At 44.5% G+C, this 23441-nt stretch overlaps 1 protein-coding gene and 8 non-coding genes across 9 annotated transcripts; all 9 read right to left on the minus strand.

Annotated features, from left to right (window-relative positions):
• Nucleotides 1-5: 5 nt before the first annotated feature.
• Trnat-ugu lies at nt 6-77 on the minus strand. Its single transcript has one exon. It is a non-coding gene; the product is annotated as a tRNA-Thr (tRNA).
• Nucleotides 78-1062: 985 nt separating this feature from the next.
• LOC124782298 (protein ERGIC-53-like) lies at nt 1063-4703 on the minus strand. Its single transcript, XM_047253927.1, has one exon. The coding sequence runs from the start codon at nt 4691-4693 to the stop codon at nt 3200-3202; it is 1494 nt and encodes a 497-aa protein (XP_047109883.1). The 5' UTR covers nt 4694-4703; the 3' UTR covers nt 1063-3199.
• A 5868-nt stretch (nt 4704-10571) lies between these two features.
• On the minus strand, nt 10572-10643 carry Trnat-ugu. Its single transcript has one exon. It is a non-coding gene; the product is annotated as a tRNA-Thr (tRNA).
• Nucleotides 10644-10889: 246 nt separating this feature from the next.
• Trnat-ugu lies at nt 10890-10961 on the minus strand. The gene has a single exon. It is a non-coding gene; the product is annotated as a tRNA-Thr (tRNA).
• Nucleotides 10962-11207: 246 nt separating this feature from the next.
• Nucleotides 11208-11279, minus strand: Trnat-ugu. The gene has a single exon. It is a non-coding gene; the product is annotated as a tRNA-Thr (tRNA).
• A 246-nt stretch (nt 11280-11525) lies between these two features.
• Nucleotides 11526-11597, minus strand: Trnat-ugu. The gene has a single exon. It is a non-coding gene; the product is annotated as a tRNA-Thr (tRNA).
• Nucleotides 11598-11843: 246 nt separating this feature from the next.
• On the minus strand, nt 11844-11915 carry Trnat-ugu. Its single transcript has one exon. It is a non-coding gene; the product is annotated as a tRNA-Thr (tRNA).
• Nucleotides 11916-12161: 246 nt separating this feature from the next.
• Trnat-ugu lies at nt 12162-12233 on the minus strand. The gene has a single exon. It is a non-coding gene; the product is annotated as a tRNA-Thr (tRNA).
• An 8142-nt stretch (nt 12234-20375) lies between these two features.
• Trnat-ugu lies at nt 20376-20447 on the minus strand. The gene has a single exon. It is a non-coding gene; the product is annotated as a tRNA-Thr (tRNA).
• Between the last annotated feature and the right edge of the window lie 2994 nt (nt 20448-23441).

The following is a 23441-nucleotide window of genomic DNA, read 5'->3' on the forward strand; positions in this document are numbered from 1 at the left end:
TGTGCTGCCCCCTGTGAGAATCGAACTCACGACCCCTGGTTTACAAGACCAGTGCTCTGCCCCTGAGCTAAGGAGGCTGCTACAGCTTACACTTCTTTGCGATCGCTACAGCCCTCGAGAAAAATACATTTCAGAGTCCTGAAAATGCGTACAAAGATTTACTCTGCCACAACAATTCGCTACCACTGAGGTCCACAGCGATGACTGACGGGTGCTGCCGTCTTTCGTCTATCGTCATCTGTGATCTTGGCTCAGGCCCGAAAAGACACGCTATTTTGAAATTTTCGGTTCAAAGCATTACATTGGCCCATTTAAAATTGTGCTGCCCCCTGTGAGAATCGAACTCACGACCCCTGGTTTACAAGACCAGTGCTCTGCCCCCTTTTTTTTTTTTTTTTTTTTTTTTTTAACAAATATTGCACGCCAGTTTTATTTGACTGTTCACTTCTGTTTACAACAGTCTACCTGAGACTCAATGAACAAATGGTGAGGTTCCAATGCCTACAGCACGGTTTACATAACATCACTTAATTTTTACTTTCATCTGTCTGATAGAAAAACTGCATTTACTGGAAATTTCTCTTTGTGGAAAGTAGCTACCTGCGATGTATTTTGCCATAAGTAAAAGAGACACAATAAATGAGATATAAAATGAATACCACAAAATGAATTTTGTTAGACATGGTACTACTAAAAAAATTAAGATGTAATAACCCACAACACATTCATTTACAAACCACATTTGCTAATTTTGTGCAATACACAGCAGTCTTCATCAAACAATAATAAATACACATTTTTGACTATGTGGCAGTGTATGAATGGGTATGCCAGATGCTACCATCTTAATTTTTCTTTGGGTTAAAATAGTGTTCAGAAAATATAGTAATTCTGAATAAGTACAAAAATTTTAGATCCTTACACACCAAAGGTCATCATTTACCCCATAACTTTGTGACAACTATTCTAACACCCTTTGAAAACAAATTCACACTGTAGTAGTAACTCTGAACAAGGGCTACATTATAGATACACAACAAGTTTCTAGAATTGCCATGCATGTTAATGTGTGTAAATTTCATGTTTTATTCATTTTTAGCTGCAGGATGAATAAATGGTCTTCAATGTGACAAGTAAATTATAACTAACAAAAAATTAGTATGAAATAATTTTCTAGCAGGAACAATCTGGTCCATACGAGAGTAACACCCAAAGCATCGCACTTTATCTCTCACTGTACAATAACCTAATTAACAGTGTTTATATATAACTCCTTACAAGAAAATAAGAAGGAACAGAGACAGCATTTTAAAGATTGCCAAACAGAAAAAATTCATGCACAACATAACAGGGTAGGAGAGGATAACAGGTTGGAAATTGTTTAAGACAAAAGCTTCACTAAGATTGCTGTGTATGTCACAAATTTGAAACACAAATTTCTTTACATGTATTGCTGCTTTCACATTTTCACATAACTTGCTGTGGAAAAAAATGTTCAAAAACAAACTGCCACAAATCACAATCATCAATTAAACTCAGAAAACATTAAAGTTTTGGAAAATTATCATAGGACTTACATACAAGACAACTAAATATCAGAAACATGAAGAGACAACCACAAGAAAAATGCAAAGAAAATTGTCACAACAAACAAATTCTACAACAGAAAAAACTAAGAACAAACAGAAAACGCAAAATGGATGGAAACAAATTCAAATGCATGTAATGGCACAGGAAGCAAACAATTTTGGTCAGAGGAAAGTCACTTTTGAACCACAGAACACAAACTTACAGTAATGACAAAAGTAAGTTTCAAAAATAAATTACTGACCATACAGTTGCTGCTACCACTAATACCAAGACAATGTTCAAATGGTAACACACTGTTACCTTAAATTCGTTTAGCCCTAATTAAGTGAAAAACAGACCAACTGTGCTCCAGTGCTTCCTCACCAAATAATGAGAAAAACCAACAAATTACTTTATGAACACACACACACACACACACACACACACACACACACACACACACACACACACACACACAATTTTTTCAAACTGGAGAACAATATCCACTAACATACAATTCTGTTACACCTTTTAATACTTAAATTTATGTACACCAGGCCCTATGAAATGCATCTGTTAAAATATAATCACTCAGTACTACAACAGCATTACAAAATTTGCCACAGCTCAGAAAAATGCAAAAATATATGCATTTATTTATGTTGGAATGTCTGCAAAAACTTAAGGACTGCCCAAAGCAATGAAAGAATCTTATGATTACTCCCACTGATTACCTCTTTCCAATTCCAAAGCTTCTCTCAGTGGGCTATTACATGTCAATCATAAACACACACTGGTTCTTGAATTAAAAGTTCACACTCATTTATAATTCTTTTCCAGAACAACTATGTCAGAAGAGCACAAGTTTTCTTTGAAACACTAGAGCATCACAACCACATAACTTAAGAGAGGTATGTCTTCCTGAATGTGAAGACCATGCACAAATCTGCGTATACTGCCTGAAAATTGGCACCTTTTCTTGAATGTCCATATACTTAAAACTAAAAACTGTGATAAATGTGTCTTTTCAGAAGCTTCCTCTGAGTGAGAAACATGGCCTTGGATTCTGTACTGAAACACACTTATGTTTTACAGCTCAAAACATCTCTTTACAATGTGAACTTCGAAGAGTGCGCGCGCGCACATACACGATTAGCTATGATGACTACAGTCAGCCAATAATGTAAGTTTAATTTTGTCATGTAGAACGCCTAAAGTAAATTTTACACACATTTACAGGGCTCATTCCATATTGCTCTGAGCAGTCTCAGTAACAGGTACAGTGTTCAGAGAACAAAGAATTCTTTATTACCAATGGTGTTTGAAATATTGATCTTATTTTGTCTCTTACGATATGGGAATTAAGATGAATATGGGTATAAAAAAACACAGCGGAAACAGAACTGTCTATTGTCTGTCATGGGATGAATTACAATCATTTAAAAAAAAAGCTTCTGTCAATAATGGAACAAATGTAATACCCTAGATACTATTTAGTGTTCAAACTTAACAGCCTTTTACTCTTTATTATCACAGGTCCCATCCTCAGTTACTTCATGAACACAACATTGCCATTACTACAGTTTCTCCACTTCTTTGGAAGCCTTCTGTCGAGCACAAATCACAGAAGTTAAAAGAACTTCTTTGCCTGTGCTTCTTTGTTGTCCCTGTAGTAAACATACAGGAGTAGGACAAGCATCTGCCCAGCAACAATGACCAGCACCATGGTCAATGAAACACATGATACACTTGGACAAGATGGCACAACTTTCTGTGCCATTTCACGCTTGAGTGAATTAAGTGCATCACGCACTTCATTCCCTAAGCCAACAGCCTCATAGCTGACAGATGCAACTTGTCCAGTTGACTGCTTTGATTGAGTTTGCAAAATAGTGTCTGCTCGTGAATGGACCTCGTGTAAAGTAGATCTTATTTCCCGAGCAGCATTGATGATAGTATTCTGATTGGACAGGACAGCATCCACCTCATGGCGGCGGATAGTGTCAGTTATTTGTAGTGGTTGTCCCCCTGCCACCTGTCCTCCTGTTGATATACCAGAGAGAAGGCTCATAACTCTTTCCTGTCTGCCAACCACCTCATCCAGTTTTCGGCTCAGCTCATGAATCATTTCAGACATTTTGCTCTGTCCTGCAAATATCTGTCTCAATTCCCGTTGGCTATCAGATTCAAACCACTCATCAGAGAATTGATCACGGTCCTTGACTGCATCAGGGTGCTCACGGCGATACTCTTCTTTCTGCTGTTCCAGCTTCTTCTGATAATCTGCATATTCCTGACTGAGTTTCTTCTGCTCCTCGTCAGTGACCCATGCTGGGGAGGGCGGTGGAGGTGCTTGCCCAGGAGGATGCAAGCTTGTGGTCAGGAAGTGGAGAACATCGTGATCATCTGCTAACCCTCCTGTTGCAGCAGAGAGACCAAAGTAACCATTTTTGGGAAGGACTACATTATCGGCTCTGAAACAGATTTCCATTTCCTGTTCATTGTTTGTCATACCACTATGGATCAGGACAGTGAGTGAGTTGAGGTAATACTCTATTCGAGCTCTTGTCGGGTAAGGCTTGTTGCGGAAATCTCTCATACATCCATTCAACATCTGAGTTGCTCCATCATGAGGATGATCAAATTCCTTTGTACCATCATTGAGTACACCCATAATGAAGGGGTTATTGTGTTTATTATCATTGTCAAATGAATCAAAGAACACACCAAGTCCAACCCATTTATCAGAACTGCCAAAAACTGGTCCATCATAGGCACCTTTTGACTCTGTGAACCAGAAAGCCAGCCCATCAGCACCCAGTCTACCTCTTCCTGTGATGCGGAAAACAATATCTACTTCCAACCAATCAAAATTTGTTTTTGATTTAGTCCATATTGCTCCCTTTTGACTTTTCATTGACGGAGCTATTCGGACATTTTCTGAACTGGCAATGGCATTTCCGCCGTACTCCCAAAACGGGACAGATCCATCCTTCTGAGCCAAATATGGAGGCTTGAAACTATATTTATATTCAAACCTCCTGAACCGATTATTCCCAAAAGTCTCAGACGTCAACAATAGGACAAACACCACGCACAGCCACCTCAACCCTGCCGCCACCATGTTTCACGACGGTCAGACTGCCCCTGAGCTAAGGAGGCTGCTACAGCTTACACCTCTTTGCGATCGCTACAGTCCTCGAGAAAAATACATTTCAGAGTCCTGAAAATGCGTACAAAGATTTACTCTGCCACAACAATTCGCTACCACTGAGGTCCACAGCGATGACTGACGGGTGCTGCCGTCTTTCGTCTATCGTCATCTGTGATCTTGGCTCAGGCCCGAAAAGACACGCTATTTTGAAATTTTCGGTTCAAAGCATTACATTGGCCCATTTAAAATTGTGCTGCCCCCTGTGAGAATCGAACTCACGACCCCCGGTTTACAAGACCAGTGCTCTGCCCCTTTTTTTTTTTTTTTTTTTTTTTTTTCTTTTTTTTTTTTGAAAGCCAGGTATCCTAGCCACTTTTTTTTTTTTTTTTTTTTTTTTTTTTTTACAGTACTGAAATTAAAATCCTAAAACATGACTATATAATGTAGACTGCTGACTGAAATAAAGATTAAAACACGAAAACTTCAGTCCTGGTGTAGAGAAGAAACATATATAAAGGCGGCAAATCCAGAAACAGTATAAAAGAAAATGGCTCACACAGGTGATTTTAGCCAACACCCTCTCTTTCAAATGTCAGGCTAAGCATATTGGCAAAATCATCTCGGAGGCCTGGCAATCGCAAGCGCTGCCAGTAAGCAGTAAGCATGTACTGCCGAAACGCTAGGTGTCCATCCTCTTCATGACAACTGTTGACAAAATGTACGAAATGGCCAATCAACCACATGACGGTATGGAGCTTCGTCCGCGGAAAAAAGGAAGAATCGGGCCGGACGATGATGTCAATAGTATAAGCGGCTTCAGCAGACCTAGTGACAAAAGCAAGTTGTTTCCTGAGCCAACGCCAATTAGCAAGGTGCCCACAGCAGGTGAATCGATGTTCAAGGGTATCCAGGAGACCACACCGAGTACAGGTGTCCGTGTCAGAAAGACCAATACGGTGCAGTCGTACATTGGTGGGAACCAAATTATTTATTACCCTATACCACGTGGACGCCACGGCCATAGAGTGGATCGGCAGACTAACGTTCTTCCAGACGTTCCTCCAGGACACAGATGGAGACGCCAGTTCTATTGGATTGGGACCGGCCAGCCCCTCCCAGCGGGCAATCAAGCCCTTGGTCGTTGGCACCGGTCGCCGCAAGAAGACGTCACCGAGGTAACTCACCGCAATGTAAAATTCCCGAATGTGTTTCAACTTAAAATTTAGGCGTCCGACATCGACAGGTGGAGCAAGGCTCGCCGGACGCACAACAGTAAAAAGCCTGGATGTAATTGAAGTCACTTCTTGCGTAACAATTAGAGTCGTTCGGCGGACGTACAAAGCAGACGCCTTGCGAGTAATGTCAGAGAGGCCCAAGCCTCCGAAGAGACGCGGTTTCGTCATTACCTCGTAACGTAACTTGAATAGATGGCCCTTCCATATAAACCTGCTAGACAATTGGCGCAACCTTTTCGCCACCATCATGGGAAGTGGGAACAGCTGAGCAACATAATAAGCTTTACATAGAACGTAGGTGTCTAAAATTCTGACTTTTTGCAAAATGGTAGCAGAGCGCTGCTCATGGACCATCAGAGCCCCCTGTATCTTCTCGGTGACAGATTTCCAATTGAGAGCCGCCATTTTTAGAGGACACCGATCAATGAGAATCCCCAAGGACGTATGGCGATCGACAAAAGTGGCCCAAGGGACGTCAGCATCGCGAAATCCTCGAATATCAAGGAACTTACATTTACCCTGATTGAGACGCGCTCCAGAGACACGACAGTATGCATCAACCGCCCCTTTCAACAACGGGATATCATCACGTTGACGGAGGAGAACAACGACATCATCCGCATATGCCTTAACAGAGAGCTTCCCACCAGAGAGGGACATACCCTGAAGCTTGAGAGCAATAGTCCGAAGCAGCGGTTCCAGGGACAATACGAATAAAGACATAGAGAGCGGACTACCCTGAGGCACTCCGCGGCGGATAGCAATGGGCGGCGTCAGCTGCCCATTGACTGACACCCGAGCTGTTATTCCCCTATACAAATTGCCAAGAACACCACGTGATGAAGCGTTAAAACCTATTGTACCTAAAACACGATCTAAAAACACATGACTGACGTGATCAAAAGCCTTATAAAAATCAAGGAAGGCAAAGGCACAATGTACGTTTGTAACCGCCGCAACCGAGACAACATCCCGATATTCGGCTACTGGTGTCAGAATAGATCTATCATGAAAACAACATTGATGTGCACCAATCACACCCCGAAGCAGAGAAGACAACCGGCTATTGAGCGCTCTAGCAGCTGTCTTATAGTCAAAATTCAGCAATGTGAGCGGACGAAGATTGGCAGCAGATAAACGACCAGAGGACTTCGGGATTAAAACAATTTTCCCTACTTTAAAATCGGCAGGCACATCCATCCCCCTGACAATCTCATTTAAAATCTGCGTAAAAATGCCACCCAAAAGAGGCCAAAAACGGAGATAAAATTCTTTAGGCAGGCCGTCTGGACCCGGCGATTTACTGGACGGAGAGCGAGCAATAAAATCGAAAACATCATCTACCTGGAACTCCCGGAGAAATTCGCCGTTCGCGTCAGGCGCGATCGTCGCAGTTAGATCCCCAAAGACATCATCCGAAAGAGACTCACCAGAATCATCGGCAGAATATAGACTAGTGTAATACTGATGAAGAGCACGAACCATTTCCTCCTGTGCACTAAGCTGTCGCCCATCATCCACCGTAAGAGAAGAGATGAAGGAGCGACGACGACGAGTCTGATGCCGTAGCAGGTGGTACAAGGATGTCAGTTCACCTTCAACAAGAGAGTGAGGTTTCGACTTAACTCGCAGACAATCCATCTGTCGTCGTTTAAGGCTCAAGAGCTTGGCTTTAATACGACGAACATCATGGATCCGCAGTGGAGAGGTACCCGCCGCGTCATATAGTTCACGCAGGACAGAGTAGTAATATTCATACGTGTTCTTAAAATCACGCGTCCTAGCAGCACAGTAGAAAATCAAAGTCTGACGAATCTTGGGCTTGGCAAACGCAGTCCACCAAACCAGCAAGGAGGGGTATCGGGGGACAGAGCGAAGACATCGCTCCCACACGCCACTTATAACATCATCCATAGCACTGTCGGCAAGGTGGGAAACATTTAACATCCACTGGGAACGATAAAGTTTTGCAGGTTGGCGACTAAGATTTACAGTTGCAGTAAAAGCACAATGGTCAGAAAAACTAGTAGGAATAACATCGACAGAAAGAATTTTATCACATAAAAAATCAGATAAATAGAATCTGTCGAGTCTACTGCATGAGGACGCGGTAAAAAACGTATATTTCACCAGGGTTGGATATTTGTGTTCCCAAACATCACGCAGATGCATCGTACGAACTAAGTCATGTAAATCACGGCAATAATTAAAATTGGGGGACTGGTCTGCAGGGCGTAAAACACAATTAAAATCGCCTCCGAGCAGGAGACTCCGAGGACTCTGGCGCAAAAGATAAATAAGCTCTTCTTTATAAAAGCGCGATCGAGCCACAGTGTGACCCGAACCAGAGGGGGCATACAAAACAACGAGGCGGAGATCAAAAAGACGACAACCAATCCCACGGCCAGAGTCAAGGAATTCAATGTCAGTAATAGGAATGCCCTCTCGAAAGAAAAGAGCAGTTCCTGTTGAATATTCCGGCGCGACATTAAAAACAGTTTGAAATCCAGGTAGAGAGAGATCAGAAAACAACACTTCCTGCAAAAACACTACGTCCGCACAGGCGTCGTAAATAAACTGCCGCAAAGAGGCAATGCGAACGTCGGACTCAATACGGTTAACATTTAAGGTAAGAAAGGTGTATGCTTGAACCATAGAGAGAAAAGCGAGAAAACAAATCACCTACACCGACGCACCAGCGTCACAGTCCATAGCAGGGGTGACAGAGGCATCCGAGGGAGGGGGACTGCTACCCCGTTCCGCGGATCCCTTACGTTTCGGTTTTTTACGAACAGCATTAACGTTCGGCTGAACGCGTAACTTGCGTCGGCTGACGGGCAAGGAAACTTCAGCCGCCGGTGACGTAGGAGGGTCAAGTTCTGTATCCGACACCACCCGCGCCGGTCCACATGCGGGATCCGGGGTCGCGGGGGAAACATCCGACAAAACGGAATGGTCAACACCTGCACTAGCTTCCGGCAAACATGGACTGCACGGAGGCGAAACGTGAGCAGGAAGGTCCGAGGCCGCAGAGTTGGAAGGAAGCGGAGCAGCTCCGCTGGCAGAGGTATGGGGCAGCGAAGCAGGAAGTTGTCGCGGCTCCACTTGTTGTGACATCGAAGTCGGTTCGGAAGACGGCGCCAACAGGCCCGACCGACGACCCGACTCGAGAGAAGCTGCGTCGGAGGCCGGAGGGGCGCCAGCAGCCGCCACCGGAACCGCTACCTCAGGAGGGCAGGGAGCAGCTACAGTACACAGTGGCTCGGAGGATGCCGGTCGCTCGGACTGGGGCATCTCAGGGAGATCCTCATCCGTACTATTTCCATCGTGTGGGCGACGCCTCTTATTATTCAAAAGTGGCACACCCACCTGAGGGACAGACGGAACAACATCAGATTTAGCACGCAAAGGAGGAAATTCTGTATCAGGGGTGCGCAAAACCTGTGGAGGGGCGCTACTACCACTGGACTGTGCTACACCAAGAGCAGAACCACCTGCAACGAGGTCAGCGACCGTTAACTTGCGACGCTGTTCGAGAGAATTTTTTAAAACAAAAACTCTCCGCGGACAGTCGGTACGCACGTGACCACTTTCATTGCACAAAAAACAGGTGCCAACCTGACCACTATATGTTACATGGACACGATATCCACCGATCTGCAGGTGAGATGGAATATTCTGCTTAACGTGCATTTCGACTGAACGAATACCACTGTAACATTGCAGGCGATGTTGGCTTGACCAGCGTTCAAGGCGAATGCTCTTTACATCACCATACTTCTGTAGACCCTCCTTAAGATAGACATTATCCACCTCCGGTGGAAGGTTGTAAACACGAACATTGGTATACGTGATGGAAGCATTGGAAAGCAGCACGGTACTTACAGAATCATCCCGATGCCGAAAGAGAACTTGATGACCATATTTAGAAAGAATTTTATCAACCTGAAGTGGGTCCATAAACTTAACAAAGAATACATACAGTTCGGTATCAAAATAAGCAGTGTGCACCTGATCCGAATGAACACCAAAGGTATCTACCAACCAATCATGAATCTCAAGAGAACTAGGTTGCACATGGCGGGTTGACTTGTCAAAAGCAAAACTAACTGTAGCCTGACGAGGAATAACCTGGGACGACATTTTCAAAATATGCGGTCGAAACCGCTACACAAAAAACACTGAAATAAGGACAGAAAGTAACACAAGGTACGAAACAACGACGGAGAAACACTCACAGAAGTTGCAACACAACACGTAAACGAAAACGATAGTCCACTATACGTAACGCTACGGCGGAGCGGAAGACTAGGCACGTCCACACTGCACGGCGTCTAAAGCGGAACTCGCCCCTGAGCTAAGGAGGCTGCTACAGCTTACACCTCTTTGCGATCGCTACAGCCCTCGAGAAAAATACATTTCAGAGTCCTGAAAATGCGTACAAAGATTTACTCTGCCACAACAATTCGCTACCACTGAGGTCCACAGCGATGACTGACGGGTGCTGCCGTCTTTCGTCTATCGTCATCTGTGATCTTGGCTCAGGCCCGAAAAGACACGCTATTTTGAAATTTTCGGTTCAAAGCATTACATTGGCCCATTTAAAATTGTGCTGCCCCCTGTGAGAATCGAACTCACGACCCCTGGTTTACAAGACCAGTGCTCTGCCCCTGAGCTAAGGAGGCTGCTACAGCTTACACCTCTTTGCGATCGCTACAGCCCTCGAGAAAAATACATTTCAGAGTCCTGAAAATGCGTACAAAGATTTACTCTGCCACAACAATTCGCTACCACTGAGGTCCACAGCGATGACTGACGGGTGCTGCCGTCTTTCGTCTATCGTCATCTGTGATCTTGGCTCAGGCCCGAAAAGACACGCTATTTTGAAATTTTCGGTTCAAAGCATTACATTGGCCCATTTAAAATTGTGCTGCCCCCTGTGAGAATCGAACTCACGACCCCTGGTTTACAAGAACAGTGCTCTGCCCCTGAGCTAAGGAGGCTGCTACAGCTTACACCTCTTTGCGATCGCTACAGCCCTCGAGAAAAATACATTTCAGAGTCCTGAAAATGCGTACAAAGATTTACTCTGCCACAACAATTCGCTACCACTGAGGTCCACAGCGATGACTGACGGGTGCTGCCGTCTTTCGTCTATCGTCATCTGTGATCTTGGCTCAGGCCCGAAAAGACACGCTATTTTGAAATTTTCGGTTCAAAGCATTACATTGGCCCATTTAAAATTGTGCTGCCCCCTGTGAGAATCGAACTCACGACCCCTGGTTTACAAGACCAGTGCTCTGCCCCTGAGCTAAGGAGACTGCTACAGCTTACACCTCTTTGCGATCGCTACAGCCCTCGAGAAAAATACATTTCAGAGTCCTGAAAATGCGTACAAAGATTTACTCTGCCACAACAATTCGCTACCACTGAGGTCCACAGCGATGACTGACGGGTGCTGCCGTCTTTCGTCTATCGTCATCTGTGATCTTGGCTCAGGCCCGAAAAGACACGCTATTTTGAAATTTTCGGTTCAAAGCATTACATTGGCCCATTTAAAATTGTGCTGCCCCCTGTGAGAATCGAACTCACGACCCCTGGTTTACAAGACCAGTGCTCTGCCCCTGAGCTAAGGAGGCTGCTACAGCATACACTTCTTTGCGATCGCTACAGCCCTCGAGAAAAATACATTTCAGAGTCCTGAAAATGCGTACAAAGATTTACTCTGCCACAACAATTCGCTACCACTGAGGTCCACAGCGATGACTGACGGGTGCTGCCGTCTTTCGTCTATCGTCATCTGTGATCTTGGCTCAGGCCCGAAAAGACACGCTATTTTGAAATTTTCGGTTCAAAGCATTACATTGGCCCATTTAAAATTGTGCTGCCCCCTGTGAGAATCGAACTCACGACCCCTGGTTTACAAGACCAGTGCTCTGCCCCTGAGCTAAGGAGGCTGCTACAGCTTACACCTCTTTGCGATCGCTACAGCCCTCGAGAAAAATACATTTCAGAGTCCTGAAAATGCGTACAAAGATTTACTCTGCCACAACAATTCGCTACCACTGAGGTCCACAGCGATGACTGACGGGTGCTGCCGTCTTTCGTCTATCGTCATCTGTGATCTTGGCTCAGGCCCGAAAAGACACGCTATTTTGAAATTTTCGGTTCAAAGCATTACATTGGCCCATTTAAAATTGTGCTGCCCCCTGTGAGAATCGAACTCACGACCCCTGGTTTACAAGACCAGTGCTCTGCCCCTGAGCTAAGGAGGCTGCTACAGCTTACACTTCTTTGCGATCGCTACAGCTCTCGAGAAAAATACATTTCAGAGTCCTGAAAATGCGTACAAAGATTTACTCTGCCACAACAATTCGCTACCACTGAGGTCCACAGCGATGACTGACGGGTGCTGCCGTCTTTCGTCTATCGTCATCTGTGATCTTGGCTCAGGCCCGAAAAGACACGCTATTTTGAAATTTTCGGTTCAAAGCATTACATTGGCCCATTTAAAATTGTGCTGCCCCCTGTGAGAATCGAACTCACGACCCCTGGTTTACAAGACCAGTGCTCTGCCCCTTTTTTTTTTTTTTTTTTTTTTTTTTTTTTTTTGAGAGGTTCACACTACTTTTTATTATTGTAATAACATGATGATGGATTTATGTACATGAGTATGCAAATAAAAAACTAACTCATAAATGAACATGCTAAACCGAGATTACATTTTCTTTCAGTAAACAGACAAATCATTATATTTAAGGATTATCTTCCTTATAACTGCATACAAAACCTGTACTTTTGTGTATATATATATATTTTTAAAAAGATCATCATTAAAATTAGCTTACAATGGAAGGTCACACACTGCTTGTGAACATGAATTATACTTTAAAAATGTAATATAATGTGCAGGGAGGCTTGTATTCTGGCCACCCCGGCCACTCGTCTTCACTATCACTGGAAAGACTTTCAGTACTGACATATTTTTTCTTTATCTCCACCAAATCAGTAAGAAGAAACACTTCTTCAACGTCCATATCACTGTCACTTTCCACCTTCATGTTCCAGTTTATTAGTTCTTCCACATGGTCATTTTCTTTTACAGAAACTATCTCTCCTCCTGGAATTGTATTTAGTGGAGTGACCCTAGAGTTCCACCCCAGCCAATTTTCTTCTTCCGCCTCAGAGTCGGCAGTGCTCATATGTGCATGCTGTGAGTCACTGACATTTCTATTAATCCTGCCAGAGTGTCTCTTTCCCCTATTTTTTTGGACCACATTGCTTGTCAACACATTTGAATCACCTTTGGAAGAATTCATGTGTCCTTTTTTATCACAATTTTTATTAATGGAAGCTACTTTACTAGCTTCGTCTTTTTCTGAGACAACCAAACTTTCTGTATTCTCAAACTCTGCCTCAAATGGAATATAACTATCTTGTTTTACTTCAGAAGCAAAAGTAGAGGCAGCTTTCTCCAACTCTAGATGAAGCTCTGTTTTATCGACTTCATTTGGAACTCTGACTGCTGGTTTCACAGATGTATCACACCTGCTTTTTTTCATTTTTGTTTGTCTATATCTGGGTGCACTTGCAGAAATACTTCCTGCCTTATGAGTATCTGACGGTATCACTAAGTGACCACCACTCATTAACTCTCTTTCAGACAAACGAGATAGCCTAACTGAACACGGTCTGATTACCCCACACCAATTGTCTTCAACATTTCGGGTAAAACATGTGAGCACCTTTCCTTCTGTGCTTAAAATAGTTCCAACACTCCCGTTTTGCCGTCTGAAATTGTTAAATTTGAACTGGAAATTCTTCTTTGTTTTTACGTTCTTCTTGCTTTGTAACACCTTTGCTATATCCGATGCTGGATGAGGCATCATATTATTAGAGTAGAACAACGCTGCTGAAGACTTGTATTCTGGACAGTCTTGACAGTCTTCCTCTCTAGCACTAAAACATTCTTCAGTACTTTGCAGGTTCTGTTCTACAGCTTCAAATCCTTTCAACTGCATCTTTCCCACGTATTCCTCCTCTTCAGAGTCAGGTATTTCACTGTAGCCATCTTTTGTACCCACTGCATCACTGCTTGATTTCCTATTTCTTTTGAGGACTTGTTTATTTTGCTTATGCCTAGTCATGTTAATAAAGCCAACTGCACTTTGTCTTGTAATACTCTTCATATGTGGCAGGTTTGTATTTTTACCAACATAAATCTGTTTCTGCCAACCACGTTTTCTTGACTTTGGAAGTTTGCCTTTACTTTCTTGCGATTCTTTGAAACTGTCTTTAATTGTTTCGGTTTCACGTGCAAACGTATTTGCTGTTTTGTCTAACTCCATGAGAAGTTCCTTACTGTCAACCTCATTTGCAGGTTTAACGGTTGTTCTGCTTTTTCTCATTGTCCTTCCCACACTAATACGTTCAAGCAGATTCTCTCTCTCTTTGAAAACTGTGTTTAGTGCATAATTCCCATGCGCAGAAGCTGAATTGCACTTCGCTTCGCCAGAACAGTAAATGGAAAAGTCTTCAATCGTCCACAGCTTTTATTCCAGAGATCCTCTTGTATGTTCGAGGATGAATGAGTCATCATAGTTCGCCTAAACACGAATTATTACCCCTGAGCTAAGGAGGCTACTACAGCTTACACTTCTTTGCGATCGCTACAGCCCTCGAGAAAAATACATTTCAGAGTCCTGAAAATGCGTACAAAGATTTACTCTGCCACAACAATTCGCTACCACTGAGGTCCACAGCGATGACTGACGGGTGCTGCCGTCTTTCGTCTATCGTCATCTGTGATCTTGGCTCAGGCCCGAAAAGACACGCTATTTTGAAATTTTCGGTTCAAAGCATTACATTGGCCCATTTAAAATTGTGCTGCCCCCTGTGAGAATCGAACTCACGACCCCTGGTTTACAAGACCAGTGCTCTGCCCCTTTTTTTTTTTTTTTTTTTTTTTTTTTTATGTGGACACGGGGCTTGTGATGCAGTGTCTATTCAAACAGGTAAAAGCTTGGCAGGAAAGCAAAATAAGTAAGAGCTAGCGAGAATGTCTTCCCTATCATGAAGTGAGATCAGTATGCCCCTATACCGGTGCCATTAATGTAACTGGCGCAGGAGCGATCAATAGAAGTGGAAACTTAACCAATCCCCTGCTTTTCGAAGACAATACTAAGCATATTCGCAAAGTCCCTCTTAAGATGTGGGAAAGATTGTTGCGTCCAGTACTCATGAAGCATGTAACCAATAAACGAAAGAAAATCGGAAATACCATCACCATCAACCACTGCAAAAATGTAACGGCCAAGAAGCCACATAATGGTATTGTTCTTTGTCCCGGGATAAAAAACCGTGTCCGGCCAGCAGAGAATATCAGTTGTAAATGCCGATTCCGAGCTCCTGGTGAGTAACGCCAATTGTCGGCGCAGCCAGTACCACATGCGAAGACGGTCAGCGCAGGTAAATCGGTGTTGGAGTGTATCAACACAACCACACGTTTGACAAAGCGGAGAGACACTTAAACCTATGCGATGAAGTCGTTCGTTCGTAGGAATCAGCTGGTGAACTACCTTATACCATAGGGAGGCAACAGGTGCTGAATGAACGGGTAAGCTAATATTCGTCCATATGTGACGCCAATTAAAACGGGGATATTGCAAAACAATCGGGATGGAAGAAGAAGACCTGTGCCATTTGTCAAGCAGTGTTCGCATAGTAAAAACAGGACCACGTTGGAAGTGGAGATCCAGATAACTAATCTCAATGTAGAAGTCCCGAACATGCCGTAGCTTCGCATTTAGAGGCCCTACGTTAATAGGCGGTGACAAGCTCGCAGGACGAACGACATGGAATAATCGCGAAGTAACAGTCGGGGACTCAGAAAATAAAAGATGGAGGGTGCGCTTAACATAAAGGGCCGCAGCCTTGACACGGACATCGGTGAACGACAAGCCGCCCGCAAGACGCGGCTTCGTAAGAACATCACAACGTAATTTAAAAATGTGCCCCCGCCAAATATATCTGTTGATAAGCTGGACCATTTTTGCACCCTGCATTCGGGGAAGCGGAAACAACTGAGCAACGTAATATACTTTACATAAAACATAAGTGTCTAATACACACTTTTTTTGCAGTAGCGGTATCGAACGCCATGAGTGTTCGAATAAAACACCTTGAAGCTTGGAAATGGCCACTTGCCAATTTTTTGCAGCCATACGAAGAGGACACCGTTCAAGATAGATGCCTAAATGTGTATGGTGTTCAACAGCCGTAACCCACGGAACAACCACATTTTCAAAGCCCCGCAAATTCAGAAGTTTGCTTTTACGGGGGTTGAGACGAGAACCGGAGGCCGCAGAAAATGTATCTAGTTCCATTTTCAACTGCGGCACTTCGGCGGCGGAACGAAGCAAAACAACCAAATCATCAGCATAAGCTGTTGCTGTCAGGGTAACCCCAGAAATCGTAAGACCACGAAGTGTCGAGTTGAGACGAGAGAGGAGTGGTTGAAGGGAGAGAGCATAAAGGGTCATGGATAAAGGGCTACCTTGCGGGACGCCACGTTTAATATCAATGACCTTCGTGAGCTGGCCATTAATGTCAATCTTAGCAGAAATACCAGTCGTCATATTCTTAAGTACCAGCAGCGCCTTTTCATTAAAACCGAGTCGGCGCAGCAGAAGCTCTAAAAACGAATGGGACACACGATCAAAAGCCTTACTAAAATCAACAAATAAAAGCGCACAGGAAATATTGGTGACAGCGACAATCGACACGACATCACGATACCCCGCCAGAGGAGTCAATATGGAGCGCCCTGGAAAGCAGCTTTGACAAGGAGTTATCACAGGTGTAAGCAAGAGGGATAGACGTGCATTAACAGCCCTAGCAGCCGTCTTATAATCAAAATTTAAAAGGGTTAAAGGACGAAAGTCACTAGCTGTCTTCAAACCAGCAGATTTTGGTATCAGGACAACCGTACCTCTCTTGAAATCGGCTGGAATTGTGCCACCATTCAAGATTTCATTTACAATATCCGTAAAAACAGGCCCTATAATAGTCCAAAAGCGAACAAAAAATTCCTTAGGAAGGCCATCCGGACCAGGAGATTTGTGAGATGGTGAACAAGCAATGAAAGCTGAAATTTCGTCTGCAGTAAAAGGAGCTAAAAATTCCACATTATGGTCCTCTGTTAAAACTGATGGGATAGCAGTTGAAATCTCGTCAACATCAAGCGGATCAGAATCAGCCACAGCATATAAGGTCTCATAGTAGCAGGTAAGTTCATGGGTTATTTCATTCTGTAAGGTAAGCCGGCGACCATCAGCTGCCATAAGGCCGTCAATCAATACACGTCGACAGTTCTTGTGGTGACGAAACAGATGGTACATAGAAGTCATTTCATGTGCTAAGGTGGACGGCGGCTTAGATTTAATCTTCAATCCTTCCATCTGAAGCCGTTTAATACTAAGGAGCTTGGCTTTAATTTTCCGAACCTCAGAAAGGTGGGCACATGTCATTCGAGGAGTATCATAAAGTTCGCGAAGCACCGAATAATAATACTCAAAAGTCAGTTTCAGATCTCGCGCTCTATTATAACTGTAGGACATTAAAGTGCGACGTAGTTTTGGCTTCGCACAGTGGATCCACCAGTGAAGCTTAGACGGATAGTATCGCAGAGAACGTAAACACATGACCCACGCCGTCTGTATTAGAGGTTCGATGTCAGGGTCATCGAGCAAGGAGACATTTAATTTCCACAGTGGCCGATAAAGTTTAAGAGGCTGACGTTCCAAATTAATTATAACCGCAAGGGCACAATGATCCGTAAAACTGGCTGGAATTACATCTACATTTAAAACAGAAACACTAAGGGGATCAGAAATATACAATCGGTCCAGGCGACTACTTGACGTGGCAGTAAAAAATGTAAATTTAACTAAAGTGGGGTGTTTAACCTCCCACGCATCGCGTAGTCGTAGTTGACGTACAAGAGAATGTAGCTCGAAACAATAATTAAAATGAGGGGATAGGTCCTTAGCTTGTAATACACAATTAAAATCACCCCCCAATATCAAAGTCGCAGGATTTTTGCGTAAAAGATAAATCAGATCCTCTTTATAAAAACGAGACCTTTCCTGCCGTTTGCTGGAACCAGAGGGGGCGTAAATATTAACCAAGGTTGTGTCAAATAACCGACAACCAATACCCCTTCCCGAGTCTAAGAGCTCAATTTCGGTAACGGGGATACCGTCACGAATTAGTAAGGCAGTACCTGTGGAAAACTCAGGCGCAAAATTTATAATAGTGCGAAAGCCAGGAACAAACAGGTGTGCAACGGAGACTTCCTGCAGGAAAACAACATCAGCTGCAGAGTCATAAATGAACTGCTGCAGAGACGCTAACTTCAGAGCAGATTGAATGCTATTTATATTTAAGGTAATAAACGTGTACGCCTGCAACATCAACAAAACAAAAGGGAAAATGAACCCTAATTACACCACATTAGAAGCAACTACATCCAGATCATCAACATCAGACATGGCAGAGGGTGATTGCCCGGAATCAACGGAATCAGAGTCATCCTTTGCATGCTTGTGTTTTTTCCGCACCGCGTGAAGATTGGGGGGCACTTTCACCCGACGGCGTATCTGATGCACACCAGAGTCAAGAGCAGGTGGAGTGGGGGGTTCGAGATCAGGCACGTCAACCAAGGCATCCGAAGGATTAGCAGGGCGAGAGGAATCTGAAGAAGGAGCAAGCAAGGGGAAAACTGCATCAGGAACATCGGCACCGGCATCAGAAGGTGTAGGTATTGGAAGTGTAGGAGGTGGAGAGATAGGTTTGGAATCCGCTGAAGCGGAGCGCGCAGTTCTAGAAGCGATTTTCCGACAAACAGCTGTCTGCACCGAAGTGTCGTCAACATGTTGTGATGCCTGTGTCGGGAGGGATGTCAACACCACCTCGACCGAATGTTGGGGCTCTTGCGCCGACAGCGTAGCACCAGGTAGACGTCATCAGGCAAAGCAGGAGACACAGTGGGAACAGAATCCAAAACAAGCAAGGGAGATTCCGGAATTCTCTCGTCAGATTCGCTAACCGGCTGCGAAACAGCAGCTTCGTCATCAGTGCTACCGGTATCACTAGCACGACGGCGTTTGTTATTGGAAACAGACGGGATCGGTGTAGAAGCAGCCGATACATCTGGGCGAGTGGGTAACGGGGGAAAACCTGCATCAGAGGAAGGTGTCACCCGTTGTGAACAATCTACTGCAGGAGGCTGACACGAGACAGTGGAGGAAGCTGCTGGCACAAGATCGGCAACCGTTAATTTGCGGCGTTGTGCGAGCCCATTTTTAAGCACAAACACCCGCTTAGGGCAATTAGCACGAACATGACCATTTTCATTACATAGAAAACACGTACCAACTTGCCCCTCATAAGTAAGATGAACACGATAACCACATACAACCAGATGGGACGGTATATTCGACTTAATATGCATTTCAACCGATCTGACACCATTATAACATTGCAGCTTATGTTGTGCAGACCAACGTTCATTTCGAATTGACCGAACGGTACCATAACCAAGCAAAGCTTCCTTAAGGTAACTGTTTTCAACTTCAGGGGGTAAATTATAAATCCGAACTGTGGTATACGTAATTTCAGCATTTGAAACAGTAACACTGCTAACAGAACCATCTCTATGACGGAACGACACTTGCTCACCATGTTTAAGTAAAATCTTATCTAGCAAAACCGGGTTCAACAATTTCACAAAAAAGCAGTAAAGTTCTGTGTCAAAATACGCCGTATGTACCTGGTCCGATGTAATGCCAATCGTATCCACAATCCATTCGTGAATTTCCAACGAAGTTGGTTGAACATTCCTGGTGGCCTTGTTAAACTGAAAACTGAGAGTACACTTCCGCGGAAACAACCGGGAAGCCATAACACTTAATTAATGCGGCAAAAGCCGCTATACAACACAAGACACAACACAAACACTAAGGCGACGAAACAACGAAGAAAAGAAGACAAAGAAACGTCACACACAGAAAGTAAATAGTCACAACCCGAGGGAAACGGCGGATCGAATACACAGCACGTGCGATCGCTGTCGCGTCTCAAGCGGAACTGCGCCCCTGAGCTAAGGAGGCTGCTACAGCTTACACCTCTTTGCGATCGCTACAGCCCTCGAGAAAAATACATTTCAGAGTCCTGAAAATTCGTACAAAGATTTACTCTGCCACAACAATTCGCTACCACTGAGGTCCACAGCGATGATTGACGGGTGCTGCCGTCTTTCGTCTATCGTCATCTGTGATCTTGGCTCAGGCCCGAAAAGACACGCTATTTTGAAATTTTCGGTTCAAAGCATTACATTGGCCCATTTAAAATTGTGCTGCCCCCTGTGAGAATCGAACTCACGACCCCTGGTTTACAAGACCAGTGCTCTGCCCCTGAGCTAAGGAGGCTGCTACAGCTTACACTTCTTTGCGATCGCTACAGCCCTCGAGAAAAATACATTTCAGAGTCCTGAAAATGCGTACAAAGATTTACTCTGCCACAACAATTCGCTACCACTGAGGTCCACAGCGATGACTGACGGGTGCTGCCGTCTTTCGTCTATCGTCATCTGTGATCTTGGCTCAGGCCCGAAAAGACACGCTATTTTGAAATTTTCGGTTCAAAGCATTACATTGGCCCATTTAAAATTGTGCTGCCCCCTGTGAGAATCGAACTCACGACCCCTGGTTTACAAGACCAGTGCTCTGCCCCTTTTTTTTTTTTTTTTTTTTTTTTTTTTTTTTTTTTTTTTTTTTATTTTCGCCTGGACGGGGGCTTGAACCCGGGACCCTTTGGTTGAAGGTCTAGCGCTCTACTGACTCTTTTTTTTTTTTTTTTTTACAGTACTGAAATTAAAATCCTAAAACATGACTATATAATGCAGACTGCTGACTGAAATAAAGATTAAAACACGAAAACTTCAGTCCTGGTGTAGAGAAGAAACATATATAAAGGCGGCAAATCCAGAAACAGTGTAAAAGAAAATGGCTCACACAGGTGACCTTAGCCAACACCCTCTCTTTCAAATGTCAGGCTAAGCATATTGGCAAAATCATCTCGGAGGCCTGGCAATCGCAAGCGCTGCCAGTAAGCAGTAAGCATGTACTGCCGAAACGCTAGGTGTCCATCCTCTTCATGACAACTGTTGACAAAATGTACGAAATGGCCAATCAACCACATTACGGTATGGAGCTTCGTCCGCGGAAAAAAGGAAGAATCGGGCCGGACGATGATGTCAATAGTATAAGCGGCTTCAGCAGACCTAGTGACAAAAGCAAGTTGTTTCCTGAGCCAACGCCAATTAGCAAGGTGCCCACAGCAGGTGAATCGATGTTCAAGGGTATCCAGGAGACCACACCGAGTACAGGTGTCCGTGTCAGAAAGACCAACACGGTGCAGTCGTACATTGGTGGGAACCAAATTATTTATTACCCTATACCACGTGGACGCCACGGCAATAGAGTGGATCGGCAGACTAACGTTCTTCCAGACGTTCCTCCAGGACACAGATGGAGACGCCAGTTCTATTGGATTGGGACCGGCCAGCCCCTCCCAGCGGGCAATCAAGCCCTTGGTCGTTGGCACCGGTCGCCGCAAGAAGACGTCACCGAGGTAACTCACCGCAATGTAAAATTCCCGAATGTGTTTCAACTTAAAATTTAGGCGTCCGACATCGACAGGTGGAGCAAGGCTCTCCGGACGCACAACAGTAAAAAGCCTGGATGTAATTGAAGTCACTTCTTGCGTAACAATTAGAGTCGTTCGGCGGACGTACAAAGCAGACGCCTTGCGAGTAATGTCAGAGAGGCCCAAGCCTCCGGAGAGACGCGGTTTCGTCATTACCTCGTAACGTAACTTGAATAGATGGCCCTTCCATATAAACCTGCTAGACAATTGGCGCAACCTTTTCGCCACCATCATGGGAAGTGGGAACAGCTGAGCAACATAATAAGCTTTACATAGGACGTAGGTGTCTAAAATTCGGACTTTTTGCAAAATGGTAGCAGAGCGCTGCTCATGGACCATCAGAGCCCCCTGTATCTTCTCGGTGACAGATTTCCAATTGAGAGCCGCCATTTTTAGAGGACACCGATCAATGATAATCCCCAAGGACGTATGGCGATCGACAAAAGTGGCCCAAGGGACGTCAGCATCGCGAAATCCTCGAATATCAAGGAACTTACATTTACCCTGATTGAGACGCGCTCCAGAGACACGACAGTATGCATCAACCGCCCCTTTCAACAACGGGATATCATCACGTTGACGGAGGAGAACAACGACATCATCCGCATATGCCTTAACAGAGAGCTTCCCACCAGAGAGGGACATACCCTGAAGCTTGAGAGCAATAGTCCGAAGCAGCGGTTCCAGGGACAATACGAATAAAGACATAGAGAGCGGACTACCCTGAGGCACTCCGCGGCGGATAGCAATGGGCGGCGTCAGCTGCCCATTGACTGACACCCGAGCTGTTATTCCCCTATACAAATTGCCAAGAACACCACGTGATGAAGCGTTAAAACCTATTGTACCTAAAACACGATCTAAAAACACATGACTGACGTGATCAAAAGCCTTATAAAAATCAAGGAAGGCAAAGGCACAATGTACGTTTGTAACCGCCGCAACCGAGACAACATCCCGATATTCGGCTACTGGTGTCAGAATAGATCTATCATGAAAACAACATTGATATGCACCAATCACACCCCGAAGCAGAGAAGACAACCGGCTATTGAGCGCTCTAGCAGCTGTCTTATAGTCAAAATTCAGCAATGTGAGCGGACGAAGATTGGCAGCAGATAAACGACCAGAGGACTTCGGGATTAAAACAATTTCCCCTACTTTAAAATCGGCAGGCACATCCATCCCCCTGACAATCTCATTTAAAATCTGCGTAAAAATGCCACCCAAAAGAGGCCAAAAACGGAGATAAAATTCTTTAGGCAGGCCGTCTGGACCCGGCGATTTACTGGACGGAGAGCGAGCAATAAAATCGAAAACATCATCTACCTGGAACTCCCGGAGAAATTCGCCGTTCGCGTCAGGCGCGATCGTCGCAGTTAGATCCCCAAAGACATCATCCGAAAGAGACTCACCAGAATCATCGGCAGAATATAGACTAGTGTAATACTGATGAAGAGCACGAACCATTTCCTCCTGTGCAATAAGCTGTCGCCCATCATCCACCGTAAGAGAAGAGATGAAGGAGCGACGACGACGAGTCTGATGCCGTAGCAGGTGGTACAAGGATGTCAGTTCACCTTCAACAAGAGAGTGAGGTTTCGACTTAACTCGCAGACCATCCATCTGTCGTCGTTTAAGGCTCAAGAGCTTGGCTTTAATACGACGAACATCATGGATCCGCAGTGGAGAGGTACCCGCCGCGTCATATAGTT

Source organism: Schistocerca piceifrons, chromosome 1 (genome assembly GCF_021461385.2).
Source record: "Schistocerca piceifrons isolate TAMUIC-IGC-003096 chromosome 1, iqSchPice1.1, whole genome shotgun sequence".
Taxonomy (NCBI): domain Eukaryota; kingdom Metazoa; phylum Arthropoda; class Insecta; order Orthoptera; family Acrididae; genus Schistocerca; species Schistocerca piceifrons.

Excerpts from the sequence above, each read along its gene's own strand:
- LOC124782298 (XM_047253927.1), bottom strand. The coding sequence starts at position 4,693 with ATGGTGGCGGCAGGGTTGAGGTGGCTGTGCGTGGTGTTTGTCCTATTG.